This window comes from Uloborus diversus, chromosome 8, assembly GCF_026930045.1.
Source record: "Uloborus diversus isolate 005 chromosome 8, Udiv.v.3.1, whole genome shotgun sequence".
NCBI classification, from domain to species: domain Eukaryota; kingdom Metazoa; phylum Arthropoda; class Arachnida; order Araneae; family Uloboridae; genus Uloborus; species Uloborus diversus.
The window spans coordinates 70160203-70186489 of NC_072738.1; the positions used below are offsets into that span (position 1 = coordinate 70160203).

At 33.2% G+C, this 26287-nt stretch overlaps 1 protein-coding gene across 1 annotated transcript in view; it reads right to left on the reverse strand.

Annotated features, from left to right (window-relative positions):
• LOC129227641 (F-box only protein 3-like) overlaps positions 1 to 26287 on the reverse strand; it is a 59407-nt gene that overhangs the window by 32529 nt on the left and 591 nt on the right. The window contains exon 2 of the mRNA XM_054862232.1: positions 24238 to 24327. Coding sequence (XP_054718207.1) covers positions 24238 to 24327 — 90 coding nt within the window. The remainder of the gene's footprint in view (positions 1 to 24237; positions 24328 to 26287) is intronic.

Here is a 26287-nt window from a genome sequence, read left to right on the forward strand (position 1 = left end):
TGATTTTTATTTTGCTCGTATTTGAATTCCCTTTTAACGTGAAACATAATTGGTAAAAGTGACTTCAGTATTTTTAAAAATGACTAAATAAAATGCAATATGATGTGCATTTACGTTATAGCGACTTTCAGTTGCAGTGACAGACTTTTTCGAACTACAGGGGTTGTTGTAATGAACGTCGACTAAAAAATTTTTGATAAGAATCTGTTATGAAGTAATTTCCGACATCGTTAGTTTTGCTGTGCAAATTTTTGACATTTACTATCCGTTGTTTCCTTTTTTTTAATTATTATTTTTTTCGATTTTAAATTAAACATTTTCGCTAGCAGTGGTCAGACAATAAAACTTCATGAATGATAATAACTTTTGAAAAAATAAATAAGAGCTGGGATACTACAATCCATGATCATGTTCTTTCAACATCAAAAGCTATCCATTTTATTTTCAATATATAAGCTTTAATAAGCATGTTTTTTTTACTTATTCATATTAATTCTCGTACATAATTATTAATTACTTACAACACATTTCATTACAAGAGTACAAACTTAAATTAAATAAGTAAAACACACTTGAAATGCACTTAAATTCTGAAATGCATTATTATCACGATTACAAAGTTAAATCCTACGTTCGATTTCGTTATAAAGTTGTAGCTCCTCTGGATAAAGCTCACTAGTTTCCATTTCACAGGCTTCATAGTTACTTTTTAATTTTACCTACAGAAGTAAAGGGTTAATTCGAAACATCGTTTACGCGCTTTGCAGATGACCAGAAATGGAAATGAGAGTCTTGCTAGACGCAGGCGATGAAATCACGTGGTATTTTCCATTTCTTGCCAAGTCTTTAAATTTGGCGAATTTTCGTAAGATTTCGACAGACTTTGACCCCCCATATCTCAAAAACAAAAGGACGAGGGCACACAATATTTGGGTCAAATTTTTTTCTAAAGATACTCTTTCGAATGCGACCATTTTTAACTTTTTTCATGATTACTGAACTCGTGATGTTTCCTGGTGAGGATAAAACAACTTTCAGTGCTTACTAGCCCGGGAGTTAATGAAAGGTTTGTTTTTAGGGATCGGAATTTTGCGAAGGGTCCGCTTTTAGGGGTCCGAATTTTGTGAACGGACCTAATTTCTATCTAGATTGACATCTGAAGGGAGATATTTTTTCTTCTGTGTATATTTTGGAGAATTTTCTGTTCGCCAATAAAGTCGCCAAATTCGAATTTTTTTCTCCGAATTTACGATTTTATCGCATTTGGCGCACTGGCGAATGCTTAGTCCCTGAAAGATAAAACTTAAATTGCGATGTAGGAAAAAAAAAATTCCACCCTAATTAGTCAAATTTCAACATAATAGTGGAAGAATCAGCAGAAATGAGTTTTTGAGATATTTGAAGAAATGGAGTTCCACACTAACAATAGCGAAATGTCGGAATTTGACATGCTTTATTTTCAGCAGAAACCAAATAAGCAAGCCTGTACAGTAAAGCCCATGGTCAAAAAAACTAAACTTTTTGTAGCAAACTATAACTACTTTATTACAAATGCACTTAACTACAACTACTTTTTTCAAAAAGTAGCAACGGCAAACTACTTTTGAAATGTAATCGCTACTTCGCTACTTTTTAAAAATAAATATACTCTATAACAAAAAAAATCGATGCACCAAGAAGGAGTTGTTCAATTGAGACGAAAATTGGTGGATAGGAAGACAATGTACAGAATAGTAAATGATTAAAATCTCAGAACAATTGAATAATTTTTGTCAGAGTTACAGTAACAAGTTCAATGTGGTGTTTATCTGGCTCTAGCCTGGATACAAGCTGAAACACAGCATGGCATAGACCAATAAAGCTCCCGGATGGTGTCCTGCGGTATTTCCTGCCAAATTCGCTCAATTGTCCAACAAGGTCATCAACATTCAGTGCCAGATGCAATTGCCTTCCCATCATATCCTAGACATGCTCGATGGGAGAGAGATCAGGCAATCTGACAGGCCAAGGAAGTGTTTTACAAGCTTGCAGACAGTTCATAGCAACACGTGACATATGTGGTCTGGCATTGTCCTGCTGAAAAACCAGCCGAGGGTACTGCAAAAGGAATGGTAGCAAAACAGGTCGTAGGATGTCGTCGACGTACAGCTGTGCAGTATGTCTTCCTCTAATTACAACCAAAGGGGTCCAGCTATCAAAGGAAATGGCACCCCCCACCATAATGCCTTGTTGAGGGCCGGTGTAGCATCCAATAGTGAAAGCAGGATTCCTGTTTGCCCTGGGTGTCTTTAAACACGTCTTCAATTACAGTCAGGGCACAGTTGGAAGCCAACCTGATCGAGCCTTGCACCACTGCAATCTGGCTCAGCAATGTGCAGGCGTCAGCAGCAGGCAGGGTTGGCAAAAACCCGGGTTTTTTTAAAAAAGCCCATGGACCCAGGGTTTTTTGGGTTTTTTTAAATAAAACCCCAAAAAAAAACTAAAGCTGGGTTTTTTTAAAGAAATGTGGTTTTTTTTTTCTTTTTTTTGTCTTTTTTTAGGGAAAATGTGGGGTACTTGTAGCATATTGTAGCGTAAGTATAGGGACAAAGCGCAAAAATTGTCTTGGGGTAAAAAAACTGGAAAACTAGTTAAAATTCAGCGTTTTCTGAAGAAAAGTATAAAAGACAACAAAACCCAAGAATGGTGAAGTTTCAGATTTTTTAGTTTTCATGATTACCAACAGTTAATGCAAAGTTACTTCTCGAGTGAGAAAATCTATTGTTCGTTTTTAATTGCTACTACTTTTTTTTTGCATTTTACTTTCCTGTATTTTATTTTGTTATGCAAAACTACTGTAGAACCTCAAGTAGTTTTTACTCCCTTTTTACTGAATTCCAGCTTAATCAAGATATTTCTTTCAATTTTATGTTGCCAGTTTTTCTATTTCTGTGTACAAACTAAGAAATATTAAACTTTTTCGTAAGATAATGAAAATACTGTACATCCTGTTCTGTTTTCTGCCCGACCGTTTGAAAAACCTGTTAATTTCTAAAAAATATACCTTGTGTTTATTCGAGATTTGGGAAGTGTTTGTTTGCAGGAAATAATTCACATGAAAGCCTTTTAGCTAGAGAAGTATCCTCTGTACAATCTGCAAATATTGGGAAAATCAGACGTGACAGGACTTAGTCAAAATAATTTGAGTCCATTTATTTATCAGTTAAAGAAAAAAGTTAAATATATTTATTTAAAATCTTTGAAACATTTTTTTAATGCTGTTAAGAGTTGAGAAATACTATTTGAAAAAATTCATTTTTTATGTCCAATGTCTGTGGTGAAGAAGAAATGAAAAAGAAGTTTAAATTGTGAAAGTATTTAAATTAATTTTTTTTTAAACTTCCCAAAAAATTTAAAAAACCCAAAAGTGGGCTAAATAATGGGTTTTTTTAAATGGGTTTTTTCAAAAAAAACCCATTGGGTCCGACCCAATTGGGTCCAATCCGGCCAACCCTGGCGGCAGGTGGCGTAACGGTTGGCGCGAGTGTAGATTTTGCTGTCTCAACCATCTGTAAATGATCGTGATGTACACTGGTGTTGGCATTGAACATCTAATGTTTGATAGAGATGAAGAAGCAGCTGTAACAGCTGATCGGACAATCATTCCATCCTTAGGGTTCGGTTGTAACCCTAAGTCGACGGCTACCATCCTGACGCTGAACTCGGCCATTTTCCACCCATCCTTGCCATATCTTCGAATTGCCGCATCGCTTCGACTCAAATGACGAGCCATTCTCCGATCAGATCAACCGGCCTCTTTCAATCCAATGATACAACCTCTCTCAATCTCTGACAGTTGCTCGTAATGAGCACGAATAATACAGCGAGGCATTTTTTAAGATGTTGAAAGGCAAGCTGAATCTCAATCAAACCGAAATTTTTAACAGCCATTGAAGAACTGCTGCTTATATACCAGGGTTGGTAAAAAAACCGGTTTTTTTTTTCAAAAAAAAAAAAAACAAAAAATGGTTTTTTTGGTTTAAATACTATTTGCGAGAAAAAACAATTAATTTTCGGAAGGTAATTAAGGTTTCACGTAATTAACAGTTATTCAATAGTCACATTATACCTAATTTCTTGATTAATTAAAGAGATTAGAACAAAATCTTGTAATTGAATTAAATAATTAAAATAGCTTTCTGCAGGGAAATATTGATTGAAATGTTTGACTTGATTAACATATTAGTATGCATGTATATATAGACCCTTTATGACAGGGGCGGCATTTCAGCATTTCATTTGGGGGGTCGAGTTTCTTAAACATGTATTACTATAGTGTGGTACCAAACACACATCAGCTAACAGGAAGTGCTCATAAAATCGGTTTAATACAGGGTTGGCAAGTTTCTGCCGAGGTGGTTAAAACCACTGGTAGAAACCGGTTAAAACCGGCATGGCAAAAACCCTTTTCTGCCACATTTGTGGCAGAAACTGGCAAAATCTCAAAAAATGACTGTAGAAAATGAAGAACAAGCAAATCAGCTGCAAGAGGATCTAGATCATATTACGGAGTGGGCTGATAAATGGGGTATGGCTGTTAATGTTGGGAAATGTCAAGTGCTACATTTAGGGCATGGAAATAAGTGTACAAGTTATTATTTGCAAGGTTCAGTCATTAGTCATAATCTGGGGGTCCTAATAAGTCAGGATTTAAAGTTTAGCCAACAGTGCAGCATTGTTAGCAACAAAGCCAATAAGATGCTTGGGTTTATCAATAGATCTATTTCAAATAAATCTAAAGAAGTTCTTCTGCCCTTATACAGAAGTTTGGTAAGACCCCATTTGGAGTATGCTGTTCAGTTTTGGTCTCCTTATCTTAAGAAAGACATTAATGTATTGGAAAGGGTTCAAAGGCAGGCTACAAGGCTAATAAGTGGACTTTCCCACTTAGATTATGATTCCAGGCTTAGAAGGTTAAAAATGTACAGTCTTGAGCAAAGAAGAGACCGAGGGGACATGATTCAACTGTTTAAATTTATTAAAACGAAAGATGTTACGGGGCTAAAGTTTAGCACTGAAAACAGGACAAGGGGTCATTGTTTTAAGCTATTTAAATCTCAGGCTAACATGGATATTAGGAAAAATTATTATTTTAGCAGGGTAGTGGAACCTTGGAACAGCTTACCGGAAGAGGTGGTAATGAGTAAAGGAGTAGACAGTTTTAAGAGGGCCATTGATCTTCACTGGGGATTGTAAATTGACTAGGACCAGTCTAGCTGGGCCCAGAGCCTGTTGCTGGTCGTCACTTTTGTATTTGTATTTGTAAAAGAAATCTTTGATACCCAATAAGAATTTAGCATGGGAAAATAATGAAATGTTAGCCAAAGCACAGTTTAATTACAATATCATTAAAAATCAAACATTATATTTTTTGCACTCTGCAGCTGCCTCTAAGAAAAGGTGGATTGAAAATATAAATGATTTCTTAATTTAATATGAATAGAGGATAAATAACAGAATACTCTAGCAACAGAAGAACTAGATGGCAATACCATCAAGGATCCAGCAAAGATTCATGAAACTTTCATCAATTGTATATATTTTTTAAACTGGTCCACTATGTAATAGCTAGGGTGGTTTTAAAATTTGACTGGAAAAATAAGTTTTGGGAAATAGGGTCAATTTCTTTTGTAAAGCTGTGATATTAGGTATAAAATCGAGGATCGGCAAGTAAAATTCTGGCATTTTCTTCTTGAGCACATGATAATTTTAATTCCAAGGATTTTAGATGACGTGTATAAGCTAGCAAATGACAACCAGTAACTGCCTGTTTAACCTATATGTCACTTCTTTTTCTTAAGTGCCCTTAAGATTCTCATCCTTTAGATTAATACAATTGTTACGAGCATCTGCAGTTAAACAGTTCTCTTTCTGATCAAACTAAATCAAAGGCAATTACTTTTATTTTTTACAATGATGAAATGGAATTACATTTCTTAGTTTACTTAAACAAATATCATTTTGTAATTACTTGAATTAATAAAGATGCTTTTTAATTTTTGCCAGTTTCTGCCGGTTTTTACCGGTTATGACCAGTTTTTGCCACCGGCAGGGCAGAAACCAGTTTCTGCTGGCAGAAAGCCAACCCTGGTTGTTCTATATAAATCCCCCCCCCCTTTTTTTGTGCACTGAACAGGGATGTACATGTTCATCATGTCTGATCAGTGATGGATTTACAGGTTTGGGAGCTCATTGTACTGAATTGTTACAGGCCCCTTCGTCTACCTCTCTTAAAATAATAGTTAGGAACCTCAAAAGGGACCTGTTAACCTATATCATGGGGGGGGCAGTGGCGGATCTAACCGATCATTTTGGGAGGGGCCATCCAAAATTTTTGAACAAACTATCAAGAAACATTATTAAAATGAATGATTCTAAAGGGAGAGTGAGGGTGTTTGGAATCCCTTCTTCCTTAATATTTTACCTTAGACGCTCTAAACATCTAATTTTAAGCTATTTTTGCACGTATTAGAGAAAGCGATGGAGGATTTGTGAGCTCTCCCTCCAAAAAATTTCGAAATTAAAGCCATGAATACGCAAATTTAGGCTCTCTTTGGTCTCGTGAGCAATAGGCGACTCTGAGGACAACAGCATTTAGAGAACGTCCAAGTGTCTAAAGTTGGAATCTAGATATAATGTAAAAAAAGGAGTAAAATTTTGGAATTAATAGTTATTTTTCTAGGAGAGAGAGACATAATTTCTCTCCCAATTAAGGCCTGAATTTTCTTTTAATGTAAAAAACGTGTAAAATTTTGTTATTTTCTCATAATATTTTCGATCTTTTTTTTCTTTTTAAAAAAATCCTACAATCACAAGGCTTTGGGAGGGGCCATGGCCCCCCTCTAGATCCGCCCCTGTCGTGGGGGTTCCTCGATCTCGCAAACTAGCTTCAAAGTTTTCTCGAAGATTCCAGCAGCTGAAAGATGCGAACAAGAAATAATCAAAACTGACCTCTTAGAATGGTTCAAATTTATTGAAATGGGAAGTGTTGATATGGTCAAAATATTTGACCCTCATTAGAAATTAAAGTTGACCAACCAAGCTGGGCTCTAGGCTGCCTGTTATCTTAGTTGTGCCGACTTAGTAGGATATCGATTCAAAAGATATCGCAAATTGTAATGCGACAAAAACGCTGTAATTTGTCACTTTGATCCTGGATAATGAAATACCCCGCATATTAAAATAATTTTTTTGTGGCCAATTGGCTATTTCGTTAAGCAGGCCTGACTGAATACGTTCAATTCAGAATCATGTCCGGATATATTTACATTAACACCATACAAATACAAAAGTTACGACCAGCAAACAGGGTTGGCAAGTTTCTGCCGAGGTGGTTAAAACCACTGGTAGAAACCGGTTAAAACCGGCATGGCAAAAACCCCTTTCTGCCACATTTGTGGCAGAAACTGGCAAAAACTCAAAAAATGACATAAAAGAAATCTTTGATACCCAATAAGAATTTATCACAGAAAATAATGAAATTAATGAAATGTAAGCCCGCCCCCTCCCAAAGCACAATTTAATTACAATATTATTAAAAATCAAACATTATGTTTTTTACACTCTGCAGCTGTCTCTAAGAAAAGGTGGATTGAAAATGCAAATGATTTCTTAATTTAATATGAATAGAGGAGAAATTACAGAATACTCTCGCAACAGAAGAACTAGATGGCAATGCCATCAAGGATCCAGCAAAGATTCATGAAACTTTCATCAATTGTATATATTTTTTAAACTGGTCCATTATGTAGTAACTGGGGTGGTTTTAAAACTTGACTGGAAAAAAAAGTTTTGGGAAAAAGGGTAAATTTGTTTTGTAAAGCTGTAATATTAGGTATAAAATCGAGGTTACTGACAGCAAGAAAAATTCTGGCATTCTCTTCTTGAGTACATGATAATTTCAATCCCAAGCATTTTAGATGACGCGTATAAGCTACCAAGTGACAACCAGTAACTGCCTATTTAAATCTGTATGTCACTTCTTTTTCTTAAGTACCCTTAAGATTCTCGTCCTTTAGATTAATCCAAATGTGTTACGAGCATCTGCAGTTAAACAGTTCTCTTTCTGATCAAACTAAATCAAGGGCAATGCGTTTTATTTTTTACAATGATGAAATAGAATTACATTTTTTAGTTTACGGGTAATTCCATATCAAATCAACCAATGGTCAAAACGTCATGTCTTTAGATTTTGCTCATTTTTTGTTCCAATGGAGTATTACCACAACAGAGAAAATATACAAAGTTTTGGATTTTTTCACTCATTTGTTTTCGAGTTATAATATTTTAAAGTTTTGACGAAGTTGAAAATTTTTCCTGACACGTTTTCTTTAAACGGCCGTAATTAAAAAACTATTTGACTCAAAGAGTTAAAACTGGTAGTGTTTTGTTCTGTATTTAATAAGGTTTTATAAAATATATGACATGACCTAGTTCTACCTTTTTCTTTTTTTAACATTTTTTTGAAAAAAAAAATTTTTAATTTAAAAAAACTCAAAATCGAAATTTTTAATTTTTTTGAAAAAAATTTATGTTATTAATTCTTACTTTAGCAACATTTATGCAAAATTTCATGATGGCATTATTGTGGTATCATAAGAAAAAAAATATTTCCTCTTTCAACATCTTTATTCATGTAACAATTCATGCTGCTTGATCAGCTGGATGATCCAAAGGGGGTGGAGGGATGCCAAAGACTGCAATTAAGATTTTTAAAGGGATGTTTAAGGGGCATTTTTCTCTGTAAAGAGGTTTCATTCCTGTGGGGGGGGGGGGGGGCTGTACAGTATTTGAGGAGGTTTTATTGGCACCCTTGGCTTGATTCCTATATATATGTACAGATGTTTATTTATACAGAAATATATATATATATATGTATGCAGGTTTTTTTAAATAGCCAAGAATTAAAATTTATTAACTGAAAATATATTAGTCTACTTATCAATGGCAAATGGTCTGTAATCGAAAGTGTTGAAATAATTCAATAAAGCAAAGGTCTCCAATCAACATTTTTTCAATCCTATGTTCATGGGTTGATACAGTAGAAGGGCTTGACCATCATGAGTCATGCTTCAGACCCTACATCCCTGCTACTCATGCCCTAAGTAGCCACTCTCACTCATCAGCTGCCTGCTGTAATGAACCCTTAGGCTTTCTCCTGGTGTAACATGAAACCCGTCTGCTTTCTCCCACTACAGAGGCATTGAAATCTTCAGTACTTTGTATGTTCTTGGACAGTGCACATTCTAAATTTTACTGCTTGCTTTCTTTGAGAATTTTTTTTTCCAATTTTTATTGTTATTTTAATGTTAAATTTATGCATATTTTTGTTGTTAAGAGCCAACTTTCAGTTGAAAATGGATAAACAGTGGAGCATATTTTGCTGCAATCCATTTAAAAAGGAAGGACATTGGGTGAAAAAAGATCTAAGAACTGCAAGCTTGTGGGTGACAACACTAACATATGGCATTGAAGAAGGAATGAAAATTTGTACTGCTTGTCGCATACAATTAAGTAAGCAAAAACATTCTTCAGTTCCTGAAACTGATGATATTATGAGTGAGTTCAGCAAAGATCTGAAACCAGGCTCTAGTACAGAGGATCCAGAGTTCATGAGCCCTCATAATGGGGATGTACAGTTTGAAGAAATTGTGGGCTATATTGCTTGTGCTTATGACAGCAAATGGTGAATAGGATATGTAGTTCAAAAGATCAGGTAGAAGAAGAAATCCAGGTTTCTTTCCTTCATCCTAGAGAACCATCATCATCATCCATTTATCCAAGAAAAGCAGACATTTTGACCATTCCTAAAAATTTTGTTCTGTGCAAATTACATCCTGTCACTCAGGGTTGGCAGGTTTCTGCCGAGGCGGTAAAAACCACTGGTAGAAACCGGTTAAAACCGGCATGGCAAAAACCCCTTTCTGCCACATTTATGGCAGAAACTCAAAAAATGACATAAATGCAACTCCTGACATACAATAGAAAATGTATAAGAAAAATAATTAAATATTAACCCAAATACAATTTATTTACAACACTAGCACCATTCAAAATCAAATTTTACATTGTTTTCCCACTGCAGCAGCCTGTAACAAAATAAAAGTTTTGACGCTGTTTCTAAACCTAACCAATTTCCCAATTTGTTGTGCACAAAGGAGAAATTTGAGAAGGTTCTTTCAATACCAGCAGAACTAGCTGGCATTATCATCAAAGAACAAGCAAGATTCACATAACTTTCATCTATAGCACATTTTTTCAAACTGGACCACCATGTGGTATTTGGAGTAGTTGTTACAAAGTGATTGGAAAAATAGGTTTTGGGAAAATGGGCCGATTTGTTTTGTAAAGCAATGGTATAAGGTACATAATCAGGGTTAATATTTGTGAGTAAAGTGCGGGCCATTTCTTCTTGATTACATGATAAATTTACTCCCAAATACGTTGGATGGAGCATATAGGCGAGTAAATGATTATTAGTAACTGCTTGATTAAGCTCTTTGAGAATAGCTTTGTTCAGTTATATTAAGTGTAAAATGAGAAGTTCTTGAATTTTAGAGTTTAATGAAATAAAACAAATCTGTATTTATTTAAATATTTGATATATATATATATATATATATATATATATATATATATATATATATATATTACACTTTATATTAAATGCAAACAAAATAATTATAAACAACAAACTGAAAAATTTGTTAATTACAACATTACAAGGCTAAAATTTCTAACACATAGCAATTTCAACTATGATAAATTTTACTTTGCTTTGAAAATTTCAGTTTTGTTATTTAACATATTTTTACACTAATTATTAAATAACTATTATATTAAGTTTTTGCAATGACGAAATGGAGTTATATTTTTTATTTTACTTAATTGTCTGTCATTAAGTAGTTACTAGAGCTATTCAAAAAGTTTTCTAGTTTTTGCCAGTTTCTACCAGTTTCTGCCGGTTTTTACCGGTTATAACCTGTTTCTGCCACTGGCAGGGCAAAAACCAGTTTCTGCCGGCAAAAAGCCAACCCTGGTTTAATATGAATAAAAATTAGTGTTTAGAAACAATTAAAATTTTTAATTCGTTTTCTAATAAGTTATACAAAACATCTCGATATTAAAGTTTTTATACCTTTTGGAAAAAAATTTTTTTGCCCATTGTACTTCGAAAATATAAATCTCTAACCTCCTGAGACATAAAAAAATCTTTCTCTACTAGGAGCTGATTGGAATAGTTAAAAAATAATTAAAGTAACAAAGTTATGTATGAAAACACTTTTTATATCTTGTTCTTGAAAGCAGCAACTTCAAAAACTGGGAGGGGCTTAATTTCTCATCATTGAATGATCTAGTCTCGTTGACACTCTCAGCTTCAATAAGATGTCATCTACTCCAGCTCTGTTATTCACTATTCCAGACTGATGTCCATAACAATGACGAAACTGCAGTCTCTGGATGTGATAACCGGTCTGTCGGTATATTGCTTGTAATTTTTCTTGCCTCATGCTAAAAATTTTATTCATGATTGAAACATTTTATTTTTCGTTTTCAAAATCCAATCCAGATATTTTTTTTTTTAATTGGCTGGGAGGAAGAATTTTTTTGAAAAGTTTCACGATTGATGGAAATACAACAAATACATTTATATAAAATCTATTTTCAGTTTCAATTGTAGATTGAACTATGGTAGTACGAACACACAGGTCAATTGTAGGTTGAAATGTGGCTTGAATAGTCCGAAAATTAAGGGTAGCGGATTGAAGATGTTTTGATCGAGTAAAGCATTTTTCAAAAACTTTCCTCAATACAAACAAATTGAATAAAAATTCAAACGAAGTCATACATGCTAAAGGGCATGAGCTTTTTCACCATTGAAAGATTCGTTTTGCAATAATTCTTCCAGTCGTCAAATCACTGCTTTGAAGTTATAGAGAAATGTTTTTATGGTTTAAACTCTTGAAGACCATCTTGTGTCACTCCGAGATTGCATAATTATAGAGCTCCATAAAAGGTATTTGCTATGTTTTTTTTTAATTTTATTTAATAAGCACATGCATTTTAAAGAAGTTACTATGAAAGCATATAATGAATTAAACAGCTGAAACGTGTTTCTAGCAAAAGAAAGCGATAAACACTCATTAAATAAATATACACTTAAACTAGTATGTTGTGGCCATCACGAAACTTTCTTCTATATTTTTCCTTTTCTGATCCCCATGCTTGACGAGGAAGCAATATTCCTAACAAAAACAAAATAACACATGCAAAAACTTGACGACCATCCCACTGTCTGAATTATTGTAAAAGCAAAGCAAAGAGCGAAAATTGAAAGTTATTTCAAAAGCCTTGCTTGAATTAATTACAAATATTTTATTTATTAACAAACATAAGATGGCAACAGTTAAAAATTTTAAATCATTGAGATAATATTTCCGATCATTTCCATACAATTAAAACCACGAGAAATACGCAGACGACAATCTATTACGATTTATCTTTCTTATTGTTGCATTAATAAAGCTATTTTTATTCGCAAAAAAAAATCAACACCTCTTGAAGCGATTGGCGTCAAAATTGAACCAAAGCCTGTTTACATATGGATTAACATATATTCCAAATTTCAACCAGAACGTAGCATTACTTCTTGAGATAGGGCACTCACACTGGAAAAAAAGAACGGGCGATTGCGCTACCCCCTTTTCAGCTGTTGACACCAAAATAAAATCAGCTCTTATACCCACTAAGGGCTACTTGTCAAAAAAAAAAAATTTGTTTGATTCTGTTCGTTATTTCTTGAGATACAGCAGTCACAATTGACAACAAAAAACGTTCTATAATTCAACCCCCGTTTGAGCTATTGACACCAAAATTGAATCAGCATCTGTTCCTGTTAGGGGCAACATGTGGACCAAATTTTGTTTGATTCCGCCAGTTACTTCCTGAGGAATAGCAAGCACGCGTAACTCAAAAAACGTCCCATTGCTCCACCCCCCTTGGAGGAATTCGCGCCAAAAACCAATGGGCACAAGTTCACATAGGGGCACATATGTGTACCAAATTTCGTTCAATTTCATGCGGTAATTTTTGCTGTAGAGCGGCCACAAAAAACTGGTCACACACAGACGTGACACACATACACACACACATACACACACACAGACAGACATCTTCCAAAAATAATCGAAATGGACTCAGCACACCTCAAAACGTTCGAATCCGTCAAAACTCGAAATTCGAAAATTTTCACGAATCCAATACTTTTTTCTATATATTAGATATAGAAGAAAGTAAAAATGAGCGCAAAAGTGAATGTAAAATATCAAGGAATTTTCTTGTGAAAACCATACAGCCACATCACTTTGCACAGGCCTCTCCTATTGGACATACCGTCGTTACACTGGGCGCACAAGTATGAAAGATTTAGCCTATATTAGGAAATGTCTTCTTTAGATGAACTTAACCACGCTTCTCTATCAGTTTTCAATGTTCCGAAAAGGCCGGAAAATACTTCATGAATTTCTAAGTCATCATCGAAATAACGAAAAACGCTCTTTCTAGTCTGGGAATGTGTCGAGTTTCATCAAATAGTTACTGAGAACCAGCGAGATTTTTTTTTTTTGATGAACATTGATTTCCGACTTACATCAATTAAATTCACCCATTTTCTATCCTTCTGCTCAAAAATTTGGGGGGAGTGACCGCCCCCTCTTGACCCCCCCATTTGCCGCCCCTGCTTTATGATACGAAATACTGGCTTCGTTTTTGATTTCATCAAATGAAAGCCAGATTAGATCTTTTTTTCTACCAGAATTAGACATTCTTTTTAAAACAATATGAGTAAGTAACTTTTGTAAACTGCACAGGTTAGCTAAGGCAAAACAAATACCAAAATCCCAATTCCAATTAACAAAAGGGGGAAAAAAATAAGAATTATCTGCACCCAATAGTCATAAAGCAGCATAGGTGTATAGATAATCAAAATCTTTTGAGCACACAGAATCCAAAAACACCAATGGAGAGTGTAGTTTATATGTGAAGATTTATATATTTCTCAATCAATTTTTACACATACATTTGCATTTTGTTCTGGGAATTTAAAAATTTGTCTTTTAATCTTCCTACATTATAATATAAGGAACTATTATGTATCATAATATGAAGTATAAACTTTTTTTTTAAATTTGATTCAAAAAATATTGTTTGTGTTCACCTGCAGAACAAATCTTAATTTTTAGGTGCAAACAATTAATGATTACCTTACAAGTCAAAGTTAAAATTCCAGGAAAGTGCAAATAAATGGGCAAAAATGTCACACCCCTGCAACAGGAGTGAGCAATATAATGGATTGCATCTACAATAGAAGATTCAATCCTTAGTAAATCTTAACTAATCATGCAAATTAAGCATAATGATGGAAGTTGACTGAAATCTGCTTTATGGCACATATATGAAATAAAAAATATATTAATATTTTTTTTCAATTAAAGCTTGTAATACATTTTGAAGAAGCAACTTTGCAATTTTAGTATTCATCTCTGCAACTTAGCTAGGAACTTAGCATAAATGAAATTTTTACATTTTTCAATATGTGTGAAGAAATCAATGTAAACCTGTAAAATGGATTTTTTTTTTTTTTTTTTGGTTATTTTTTAAAAAAAAAACATTTTTTTTAAAAATCGCATGGTTTTTTTTAAAAAACCAATTGGTTTAAACCAAACAACCCTGTTATATACAACCATGTTATATACCTGCTGGATGCGCAGTTCCAATGTGCTGGAGATCAAACTAGTCATTCATTGGACACCAAATTTTAATTATTTGCATATCTGGTCAAGACAACATACAAAATTTCAAAGCAATTGGATGATTGCTTCTTGGTGCGTCAATTTTTTTGTTACAGAGTTTAAAAAGCATACACAAACACACCACTTGAGAATTGAACGAAAAAATTTAAAAAATGGTTAAGAGTAATGAATTAGCATATTTGAAAAAGGAATAGTACTAAGAATTACTTATTCCTTCTTTAGTTAACTGAGTCAGTTTTTCATTATAAATCCAAAGCTTTTTTACAATTTTTACAAATATCCGCTGCAAGAAAGGATTTAAAAGTTGAAAGAATTCAACCTTCCAATTTTTAATCCTTTCCCGACTAAATATTTAATTCAAGAAATACAACTTGGCTACATGAAAACGTAAATAGATGCAGTCATAATTTGATTTCAATTTTACACAGACATATATATACAGTGGCTCCCAAAAGTGTTCGTACACTTAAAATTTTTTTAGTAAAACCAAAATAACGTGAAACTGAATTCGAATATGAAGTCCAATATTTTTTCACATCATTCCTATGTCATTCTAAATACAACCCAGTAGTATTTTCAAAATATTGATGGATCTTCTTTTTGAAATGGGTCAAAAAACGAAGAGACAGAGAAATAACATGCCACAAAAGTCATCGTACACTCAAATGTTTTCGAATGAATTCGTGATTAAAATTATCATATGCCGTTTATTTAATATTTTTGCATTGTGTTGACCCTTAAAAGTCATTTGGCTTTCATTTTTTGTTTATTTATTCCTTAATATTGTACTTATTATTTTAAAATGGCTGGTATTCGTAAAAAACAACAAACACCATTCGAAATTTGATTTTTTTCCTCACGGTAGCGGTAAATTGGTTTAAAATGTCTCAAAATTAGATAATTTATACCATTCCATAGTAAAGTGCTAGATAAAATGCTTTAAAGAAAAGAATCGGACCGAAAACAAGGTAAGAAAACGTCAACTGTCAAAGTTAACAAAGCGCGATCAGAGATTTAAAGTTAAAAAAATTATGAAAAATACACATTTGAGTGTTGTAAATTTTTCTGCAGAGTTAAATAAAAAATTTTGCATTTATTTTTTACCTAAAATTGTTCACCAAGTGCTCTGATTAGCTGAATTAAATAGAACCTCTTCCGGCAGAAATTTTCTTGGTCGTGCGAAAAACAGAAAGCTTACCCTTTTCGCCGCAAAAACAATGATAAATAAGCTAAAAACGTTTTGGAATCACGTCTTACTTACAGAAAAAAATTAATTCAACATTTTTGGTTAAATTGTTGTATAATTGTAAGTAGAAGAAAAAATTTGGAACATAATCTTAAGAACTTAGTTGGATCAGTTAATCAGGACGGTGGAGGTGTTATAGTGTGAGGGTGCACATCAGCATCAGGACTTGGTAGTTTGGAATTTTTTGAAGTAATAATGAATCATGCCGCTCCTTTAAATATTCTAAAAACCAATTTTGAACTCATAGCCAAAAATTTGGTTATTGGAAACAACTTTGTTTTTTAATCAAGTGAACAATAAGAATTACACGGTTTTCATCGTTTACGTCTAGTCCCTCGAAAATTGTCCTAAAGTTTACAAAATACCCCCTCAATCTCCAGATTTGAGCATAATGCAACATATTTAGAGATATTTGGTGGCTAAATTACGAAAATACGGCTTTGAAACGAAAATAGAGCTAGAAACAGTAAGACTCAGAGTGTGGTTGAACACTTACTCAGAAATTACGTAAAAAAAAGAAAGAAAAAAGATGGAATTTATTCCCAGGCGTTTAAAAGGTGTTGTTGATACTGCATGATACTCTAATAAATAATAACTTAATAAAAAGTTAGATTATTCAATAATATGTACACATTTTTTAAAGTGTACGAAGACTTTTGTGAGATAAAATTTCCGGCACTTTTTAGTTTTCTATTTTTAAAAATTAAGTTTTAATAGTTTTTAAAAACTTTTCATGCAGTTTTGTTAAAAATTGATCATAGATCTTATAATTAAATACCTATTCCGAAATATTGAATCTAACCAATGGATAGGGGCCTATTTCGCTGAAAGTCGTAGGTGTACGAACACTTTTGGGAGCCACTGTACATAAAATTGGTTTAGATGATGAAAAACAACTTTTAAACAAAAGAGAAAGATTTGTAAAGATTTTCGATATGTTTGAACAACTAAAAAGTGTGTTGAATATAATTACTGTATCTACTGCTCATGCTGCATTTTATTGTTTCATAATATAAGTACCATATGTATCATTTTATGCCATTCTCTCCCATTCATTTTGTGGATCTTAACAGTATTATTATTCAATAACACAGCTTTTTTAAAAATACAGTAAAATTTCAGTTTTGTATGTTGAAATTTGGAAAACTGAAGTTAAGAAATGGGTTAAAACAGTTTGAGGGCTTTTTTCAGAGGTTTAAAATAATTGGTATCTCTATCTATACTAATATTTTAAAGAGAGAGGACGGATTTTTGTGTGTTTATATGTTCGAGCGGTAATCTCCGGAACCACTGCACCTATTTGAAAAATTCCTTCACTATATGAAAGGTGCTTTCTTACTGAGAGACATAAGCTATAATTCTAAAAAATCAGATAAATAGTTCTTTTTTTATTTCAACTTAGGCCCAAATTTCAATTAAAATCCTGAATATGGGAGTGAAAAATTATTTGCACATATTAATATTATTAAATAAGAATAGGATACGCTTGTATCCTTGCGAGAGATAGGGAGCGAGAGCCCTATGGCTGCATCCGCTAACAACGTTGGAAGTGCATCTCCAAGGGGTGGTGTCCCACGCTCCTCTCACAATGGGGCTTTAGGGTTGCTTGGCGAAGCCAAGAGCCAAGACCCCAAGCGTTGCTCCTTATCGCTCGGGGACCCGCACAGAAGCGTTAACCATTATATATCGTTGAAAAGGGTATAATTTTCCGCGTTCTAAACAATTTGTTTCAATGCTCTAACTTAATTACGGCAGGAGTAATTTGCATTTTTAGTTCGAACTCTTTTAGACTTAGCTGAAATTTAGGCACTACTTTTTTCATTAAATCTATAAATAAAAAGTGAAGGAATGGTCCCACAGTTTTCCTTTTGACAAGATTGAAAAAAGCGACATTTTTTATGCCAGATCTCTCTCGACCTAGGGTCGGAAACTTGGCTTCTATCTTTAAAGGAAAAAAAGTAACAAGCGTTTTTAAATCAAATTCGAAACATGTCATTTTGATTCAGGTTTTCAACCATTTTATTTTTGCGTTTCCACGGTTACGCTTTTTGTATCCATTGTTTATTTCCTTATTTTGCATTTAACTTCTCAAACTTATTTTATTTCATCTTTCCATGGTTACGCTTTTAAAATCTTTCTAATGCATTTTAATTTCTTAAAAGTATTTTAATATCTCTCGCCAATGTTTGGAAGGGTAATTTTGCATGGTGTTTTTTTTTTCTTTTATTTAAGCCTAATTGTTGAATACATGTCACTTGACACAATGTTTATTCTCAAGGTAGACCGGGCAAAGTCGAGCAACGCAGCTCTTAATATATAAAGATTTGAAAGCTACTGTTAATGTGATTTTATACTTTTTTGTTCGTTTGGCGAAACATTTATTATTGCCAAAGAAAAAACATCTGCTTCACTCGCAAAAGGGCTGAGTTCCGGTAGCGTGGTCACTTGGCATGCTAGGGGCTGAGCAGTTCAATCTAGGATTATTGTTTTTAAGCAACCGTAAATGTAATTCATTGTTTTGGCAATTTGTTTTGAAAGAAAAGAAACTTTTCATTTGTTTTTATCAGAGTGAAATGTACGACATTTTCATTTTTTTTTCTGAAGATGATTTTTGAATGTTCTACTGGATTATTTTTTTTTTCCGCTATACAGATGGATTATGATAGCGTGGTTGCTGGGCGAGTTTGGCGACAAACAATAGAGTTGCGGAAGTATTTTTACATTTGAAAGATATTATTTAATGTCTTTTTTTGTTTATTTGACGAAATATTTTAAATTGCAGCAAAAACCGTTTTACTTGATAAATAGTTTTAAAGCAACTGCAAATTTAATTTAATGATTTGACAAAAAGTTTTAAATTTCAAAGAAACTTTCCGAAGGTGGTGGGACATCAGTTTTTTTTATTCGACAGACTTCCGTTACATTTTTAGCACAGGCAACGCTGTGTGGGTACTGCTACTAGTAAATAAAAGTAAGGTTTCAAAGAAATTCTGAAGGAAGTCTGAGACGGGCCTGCGTCCAGGAGACCCCATAGCACCTACAGCCTTGGAATTTTGTACAAAATTACTTTCGAGCTCCGGTGGTTTACATTTGGGGTTTTGTTTTTTAAAATTTGAATGTTTTTTTTTTGTAATTGATTTTTTATTCTCAAATTTTGCATAAATTGCCTATTATTGCCTATTAAAGGGGCAAAAAATTACTTGCACATATTAATATTATATATCGTTGGAAAAGGAAGAATTTTTGCATTCTATTTGATTTGTTTCAATGCTCTAACTTAATTATAGTGGAAGTTATTTGCGTTTTTAGATCGAATATTTTTTGGCTTAGCTGAAATTTAGGCACTACTTTCTTCATTAAATCTATTAGTAAAAAGTGAAGGAATTGTCCCACAGTTTTTTTTTTTTTTTTTTTTTTGACACCACTGGAAAGAGCGGCTTTTTATACTCCAGATCTAACTTGACCTATTGTCTCAACAATAAGCTTCTATCTCCAAAGGAAAAAAGTTACAAGCGGTTAAAAATCAAGTTCGAATAATCTCATCTCCATTAAAATTATTGATGTTTTATTTGGTGTTGCCATAGTTATGTCTTTCTGATTCGCTTTTTTCTTCTTTCTTATTCACAAAATTTAAGGGTTTTTATTTTAACGAAAAATCTTAGGCTCTACTCAATTCAAGCACCGAGCTAAAGAACAAAATGTATTACTAGAGACCAGGAACATGAAAGAAACTTTTCAAATGTACAAAACTCCAATTCTGCAATGCTCAGGAACCCCTCAGCCCATACGGCACTGCAAGTTGGTACAAGGTTTTTTGAAACTCGGGGAAGGGGTATACTGCTGCATGGTGTGCTTGCGACGATGCATACGTATGTCGTCTAAAAAAAATGAAGGTATATAACTTGCAATTAGTGAAAGATCAGATTTTTTTTTTTTTTCAATAACATGACGTTATTCTGACACCATCCACCGACAAACTACGATGATCGCTTGGGTTCTTTAAATTACATATTTTAGGTCATAATTATTGAAATAAAAAACGTGCTTTTGGGCAAAGTGGGAATAGCTGTTTTCTATACATTTTGTTGGAAAATGTAATGACTTAGATTTTCTATTTAAATAGGATAAGTACAACTTTAAAAAGTTATTTTTTACGATGGTAATTAGCTAGTCTATTGATTTCATCATCATCTTCTTCTTCTTCAAGGATTAGGCAAATAGCCAGTTCCGGCTTCTTGGGCCTACCACGGCCTCGTTTACCCCTTGGTCTATAATAAAAGGCAGCTCTTGGAAGTCTTCCTCGTGCCATATGTCGAACATGGTTTTTCAATCGTTACAATATTTTGTAATTTTTTCATTGAGACTGAATATCAGTAATTTCCTTCGAACAGATTCATTCCTTATTTTGTCTACGATAGTGCAGTTCTTCAGTGATCGCAAATACTTCATCTCTGCTGCTTGAATTCTACTAGTTTCTTGACTGTTCAAAGTCCCATGTTTCAGAGCCGTATAGTAAGGTTGGCACCACCATAACCTTGTAGAACTTCAGTTGTGCTTCCTTTCTCGTTTTTCCCTTTAGGGTTCTTGTAAGGGTTCCACATAAGTGTTGAAAGCTATGTAGTTTGCTTTGGACATCATTGTCATGGTCAAAGGTGATGTCAAATCCTAGGTAGTTGAAGTGCTTCACCTGTTCAATAATTCTATTATCAATAACAATTTTACATCCAATTGGCTCTTTACCCCTAAATGCCATTGTTTTGGTTTTCGGGATTGAGATCTTCATATTATATTCTTAGCATATCTTGTGGAGTATGTAGGAGGATCTTTGAAGATCGTCTTCATTTGATTGGATAATAATCTGGTCGTCAGGAAAAGAGTAATGTATTAACATAGGTTGACATATTTAGGTTAATACCAGCATTAACTAATGCTTTCCAAGTACGCAGGATATCATCAATATAAATATTGAAAAGGGTTGAGGATAAACCACAGCCTTGATGTACTCCTTGATTAGTTTTGATTTTCTCTGTATCAATCAGTATGTCTGTATTTTGATACAGAGACTGACAGCACTGTATTAGATGTCTAGGAATGCCTCTTTTTTCCATTATAGACCACAGTTTCTCTCTATCTACACGATCAAAAGCCTTTTCATAGTCAATAAAAATCATATGTGTTTCTAGATTAAATTCTCATCGCTTCTCAATTTTGTTTTACTATAAACACATCATCCATACATGATCTGCCTAATTATCAAACATGATCTGCCTGTCTATTGATTTGATCAATTATTTCTTTATGTTTTATAAACAAATGTGCTGACTTTTTAATTTGAATTCTATAAGTATGACTTTATTTATTTATATTTTTTAATGGCAGTTAGTGAGTCAATTGGTTTAATTATTTATTACTTCACATTTGACTTACAGAAGTACCAAATCACAATTAACTAAGCTTAGCCTCTTTATCTGAAGGGCTTACCCGCTTTGGACCCCTGGTAGGGCAAATTGGGTTTTTCGAGCATTTGTGATAAATAAATATTGGGTTTGAAATAATGCAAGAATCTTTTTTTATTTTGAAGTTCAAGATCTCTTCTAGGAAATAAAATCAAAATTGTTACGATAAAAAGCCAAAAATTACAATTTTTGATTGTTCTTCATTAACCTACCCGCTTTGGGCTACCCTCCCCTAACATTTTCCACAGCGCAAAATTTCAAAGTACGCGAGGTGTCTTGTTGTAATGCATCCGTCAAGTTAGTTGAGATTTGATTGTACAATGTATATGCGGATGACATTGTCACCAAAAGCTATTTGGGGAAAATTCTGCATGAAACAGAAAATTTTCAGTTATCATACATTTCTATAACACTAAAATTTGACGTTAGCTGGCCAGGGCATTATCATCCTCGTCCATAACATTTACAGTAGCTTCCATATTAGGTGGATTTGGCACAATAATTGCATTGTTCATCCTCGGGACATTCTCTGCTGCCAGAAAACACAAACCTGGTATTAAATTAGCAGTTATCGCTTATTCTTTTCCTTCTAAACCATGCTCTATTCAAGGCACTGCATCGTCTGTCACGGAGGCCAAAAAGTTTGGGAAGATTTTTTGTTTTTCTCCTCTCTCTCTCTAGTCATTTAAATATTCTACAGAGCTTAGATTTATATACACTAAATATTGCTTAAATGATACATGATCTCTCTATAAATCTTTAGTAATTAAGCAATTTAGATAGTAAAATGAAGTTTTGGCTGAAATATGCTTTTTGGACTATTTTGAAATCTAAAAGAGAAATGAAGGAAAAATAAATGAATAAATAAAGAAAACAAACTACTTGGATTTTTTCTCTACCTAATTTTAGAAAAACTAACTGGTATGTCCTATATTTATATACCCAATAAGAAAAGTTGCATTGATTGAAGAAAGAAAAGAAAAACTTTTTAGCAAATTTGCATTCCATTCGAAAAAAAAAAGTTTGCAAATTTATTAATCTGTAACTTATTGCTAAAGTTCTGCTGGTTACTTTGCATCAATTGGATTTTAAATCTTCCTATCTATACTAATATTATAAAGAGAGAGGGCGGATTTTTGTGTGTTTATATGTTCCAGGTAATCACTGGAACCACTGCACCTATTTGAAAAATTCCTTTACTATATGAAAGGTACTGAGTAACATAGGCTATAATTCAAAAAAATCTGATAAATAGCTTTTTTTATTCCAATTTAGGCCCAAATTTTACATAAATTGCCTATTATTGGCTATTAAAGGGGTGAAAAAATACTTGCACATATTAATATTATGCATCATTGAAAAGGGTAGAATTTTCCGCATTCTAAATAATTTGTTTTAATGCTCTAACTTAATACTGGCGGGAGTAATTTGCATTTTTAATTCGTTTTAGGCTTAGCTGAAATTTGGGTACTACTTTCTTCATTAAATCTGTCAATAAAAAGTGAAGGAACGGTCCCACAATTTTCTTTTTGACACCATTGAAAAAGCGACATTTTTTACTCCAGATCTCTCGCGCTTTTTGAATCCATTGTTCATTTCCTTATTTTGCATTTAATTTCTTAAACTTATTTTATTTCGTGTTTCTATGGTTACGCTTTTAGAATCCGTCTTTCGCATTTTAATTTCTTAAAATTATTTTAATATCTGTTGTCATTGTTTGGAAGGGTAATTTTGCATGGTGTTTTTCTTTCTTTTATTTAAGCCTGATCGTTGAATATAAGTCACTTAACACAATTTTTATTCTCAAGGTAGACAGGGCAAAGCCGGGCAACGCAGCTCTTAATATATAAAGATTTGGAAGCTACTGTTAATGTGATTTTATACTTTTTTGTTTATTTGGCGAAACATTTATTATTGCCAAAGAAAAAACATCCACTTCACTCACAAAAGGGCTGGGTTCCGGTAGTGTGGTCGCTTGGCATGTTAGGCTCGGAGCAGTTCTGTCTAGGATAATTTTTGAAGCAACCGTAAATGTAATTCATTGTTTTGGCGATTTGTTTTGAAAGAAAAGACATTTTTGATTTGCTTTTATCAGAGTGAAATGTACGACATTTTCATCTTTTTTTCTGAAGATGATTTTTGAATGTCCCACTGGATTTTTTTTTTCATTAGAAAAATGGATTATGATAGCGTGGTTGCTCGGCGAGTTTGGCGATAAAAAATTGAGTTGCAGAATAATTTTTTACATTTGAAAGATATTATTTGATGAATTTTTTTGTTTATTTGGCGAAATATTTTAAATTGTAGTAAAAACCACTTCACTGGCTAAATAGAGTTTTAAAGCAACTAAATCTAATTTAATGATTTGGCGAAAAGTTTTAAATTCCAAAGAAACTTTAATAGGTTTTTTTTTTTTTTTGAAAAGGTGTGTACGCATTTTATACAAAGAAAAATGATCATTTCACATCAGAGGGGGCGTCAATTTTTTTTATTCAATGGACTTCAATTAAATTTTTAGCACGGGCATCGCTGTGCGGGTACTGCTAGTCATATGTAAAATTTGTGCAGCCTTTGGGGAAAAAAATTAATTTTTCAAAAAACTCATTTCAAAAAAAAAAAAAAAAAAAACACTGGATTTAAACCAAACTACTCTGAGCAATGCTAACAAAAGTAAAGGAAAACTTACGAAGTTTGTAACCAATATTTGTTGCATAACTTTTTCCAGTGACTCCCTTCTCTTGATAAATCATAAAATCTCTTATTTAGACTCTTGCAGCTGCAACAGATTAAAAGGTATAAATACATTTAAAAAAAAAAAAAAAATAGAACAGAAAATGTAGTCAGATTTTATATACAGTGCATTCCAAAAGTAAACTAACAGTTCTCTTTAGAATTTGCAAATGAATGAATGCAGAAATACCAAAATTGGAAGAAATCTAACTGTGCGTTAAATAGTTATTTGTTGAATGTGCTTGTGGAATTAATGCAAAATGATCCGCTGAAGCTTCCCAGTTTCCTTAACCTCACCAACGATAGTACAAAATTGCGCTTTTAGAAATATCCGCTTGGGAGCCAAAAACCCTTCCTTCACAAATAGCCTAAAATTGATTTTAGTTCCAAAAAATATAATTCAGTTCAGAATATTTTTCCATTTTCCCTATGGTGTCCAAATATAACCAAAAAATATGTTTTTGAAACAATAATGCCGATAAATTACCGGAAGAAAGATGCCAGACCCCCTACCATCACCAAAGACAGCGCCTAAATTTGAGTTTTATAAACTTCAATTTCGAAAACTTTCGAAAGGAGACGACCGAATCTCCCTCCTCCCAATAACGTCAACAAAGAAAACCCAAAATTGCGTGCTTGAAACTTTTGTTTCAGAAAAATTTTGGGAAGAGCGTCAATCTTTCGTAAGATAAGGTCACAAAAAATAGCTTTAAATTGACATCAATTTTCAAAGAATTTTAGGAAAGAACTTCAACATTACTTGTCCCTTCAAGTCTCAAAAATTTTTCTGAAATTGCGATTTTTACGTCAGTATTGAAAATTTCTCCATGAACCTTGAATGTTCCCGACTCTTTTGTCCTTGTAACCAAACACAACCAAAGATTAATTACAGCTATTTTTTACACGCCAATTTCAAATATTTTCTGGTGGCGAAAGTTACAGTCGAAATCTATGACTTTTCCCAACTTTCCACGTGTGCAGACCCTCAGAATATATTTTTTTAACATTTAACTCAGCCTCTTTTCGGCAGCCCCCCCCCCCTAATTGCGCCACTGGACGCATTAAATAAGATGTGTGTTTAAAACAGAGGGTAGTAGACCAATTCTTTGTAAAGAGATCATGTGAAAATTTTTTACATTTTTTGATGTCTTTTACAGTTGTGTTATTTTGAAAAAACACATATTTTTTATCTCATATTAAACGTCAAATCTCATGGGCACCCAAATGCAAAATTTTAAGGGGGCTCATATATTTTCCCTATGGTTTAGCAGGATATTTTCCTTATGGAAACTGATTTCTACAAAAAGATTAGAGCTATTAATATTTCACATTTTTATAAACTTATTCATTAATAGCTGGAGAAGAAATGCTTTTTACATTTTTCCAAAGAAAAAAAGAACTAAAAACAAGGAAGTTCTCATTTCAAAGGGGGGGGGGGCTTGAGCCCCCATTTGCCCTTCCATATGGGCGCCTTTGTTTTAAATGGAATTTTTTATTGCTATTATCCCTACTATCAGTCTTGCATAATATAGACGAACGCGCGAACTGTGTTCGCAGAAAATTTTTGGCTTTGCAGAAATTTTTTTGCAAACTGCTAACGTTGATTTAATTTTTTTTAATGGAATTTTTAAGAAAATCCCAGAGTTTATTTCTGTTAAAGTCTTTCTCCAAAAGCCTTTTGAAGCACATGTGTAAAAAAATAATGGTTTCAGCAGTTTTCTTCAGTTGGTGAAAAATAAGAACTAACTTATGTATAAGAACTGTTATTGTAAAAAAAATAAATGATTTAAAGCACTTTTTTTTGTCTCTTTCATATTTGAATACAAATTAAATTTTTTATTCAAGGTGAGTCAGGCAAAATAATTATTTGCAGAAAATTTTCCAGTTAGGATTTGTGTTTGCAGAAAGCTTTTCATTTTATCTAAGTCTGCCTACTATCCAGATTTTTGATCGTTCGGCTTACTTTTGGTCCAATTAGTCTGGATAAATGAGGCTACATTTAACAA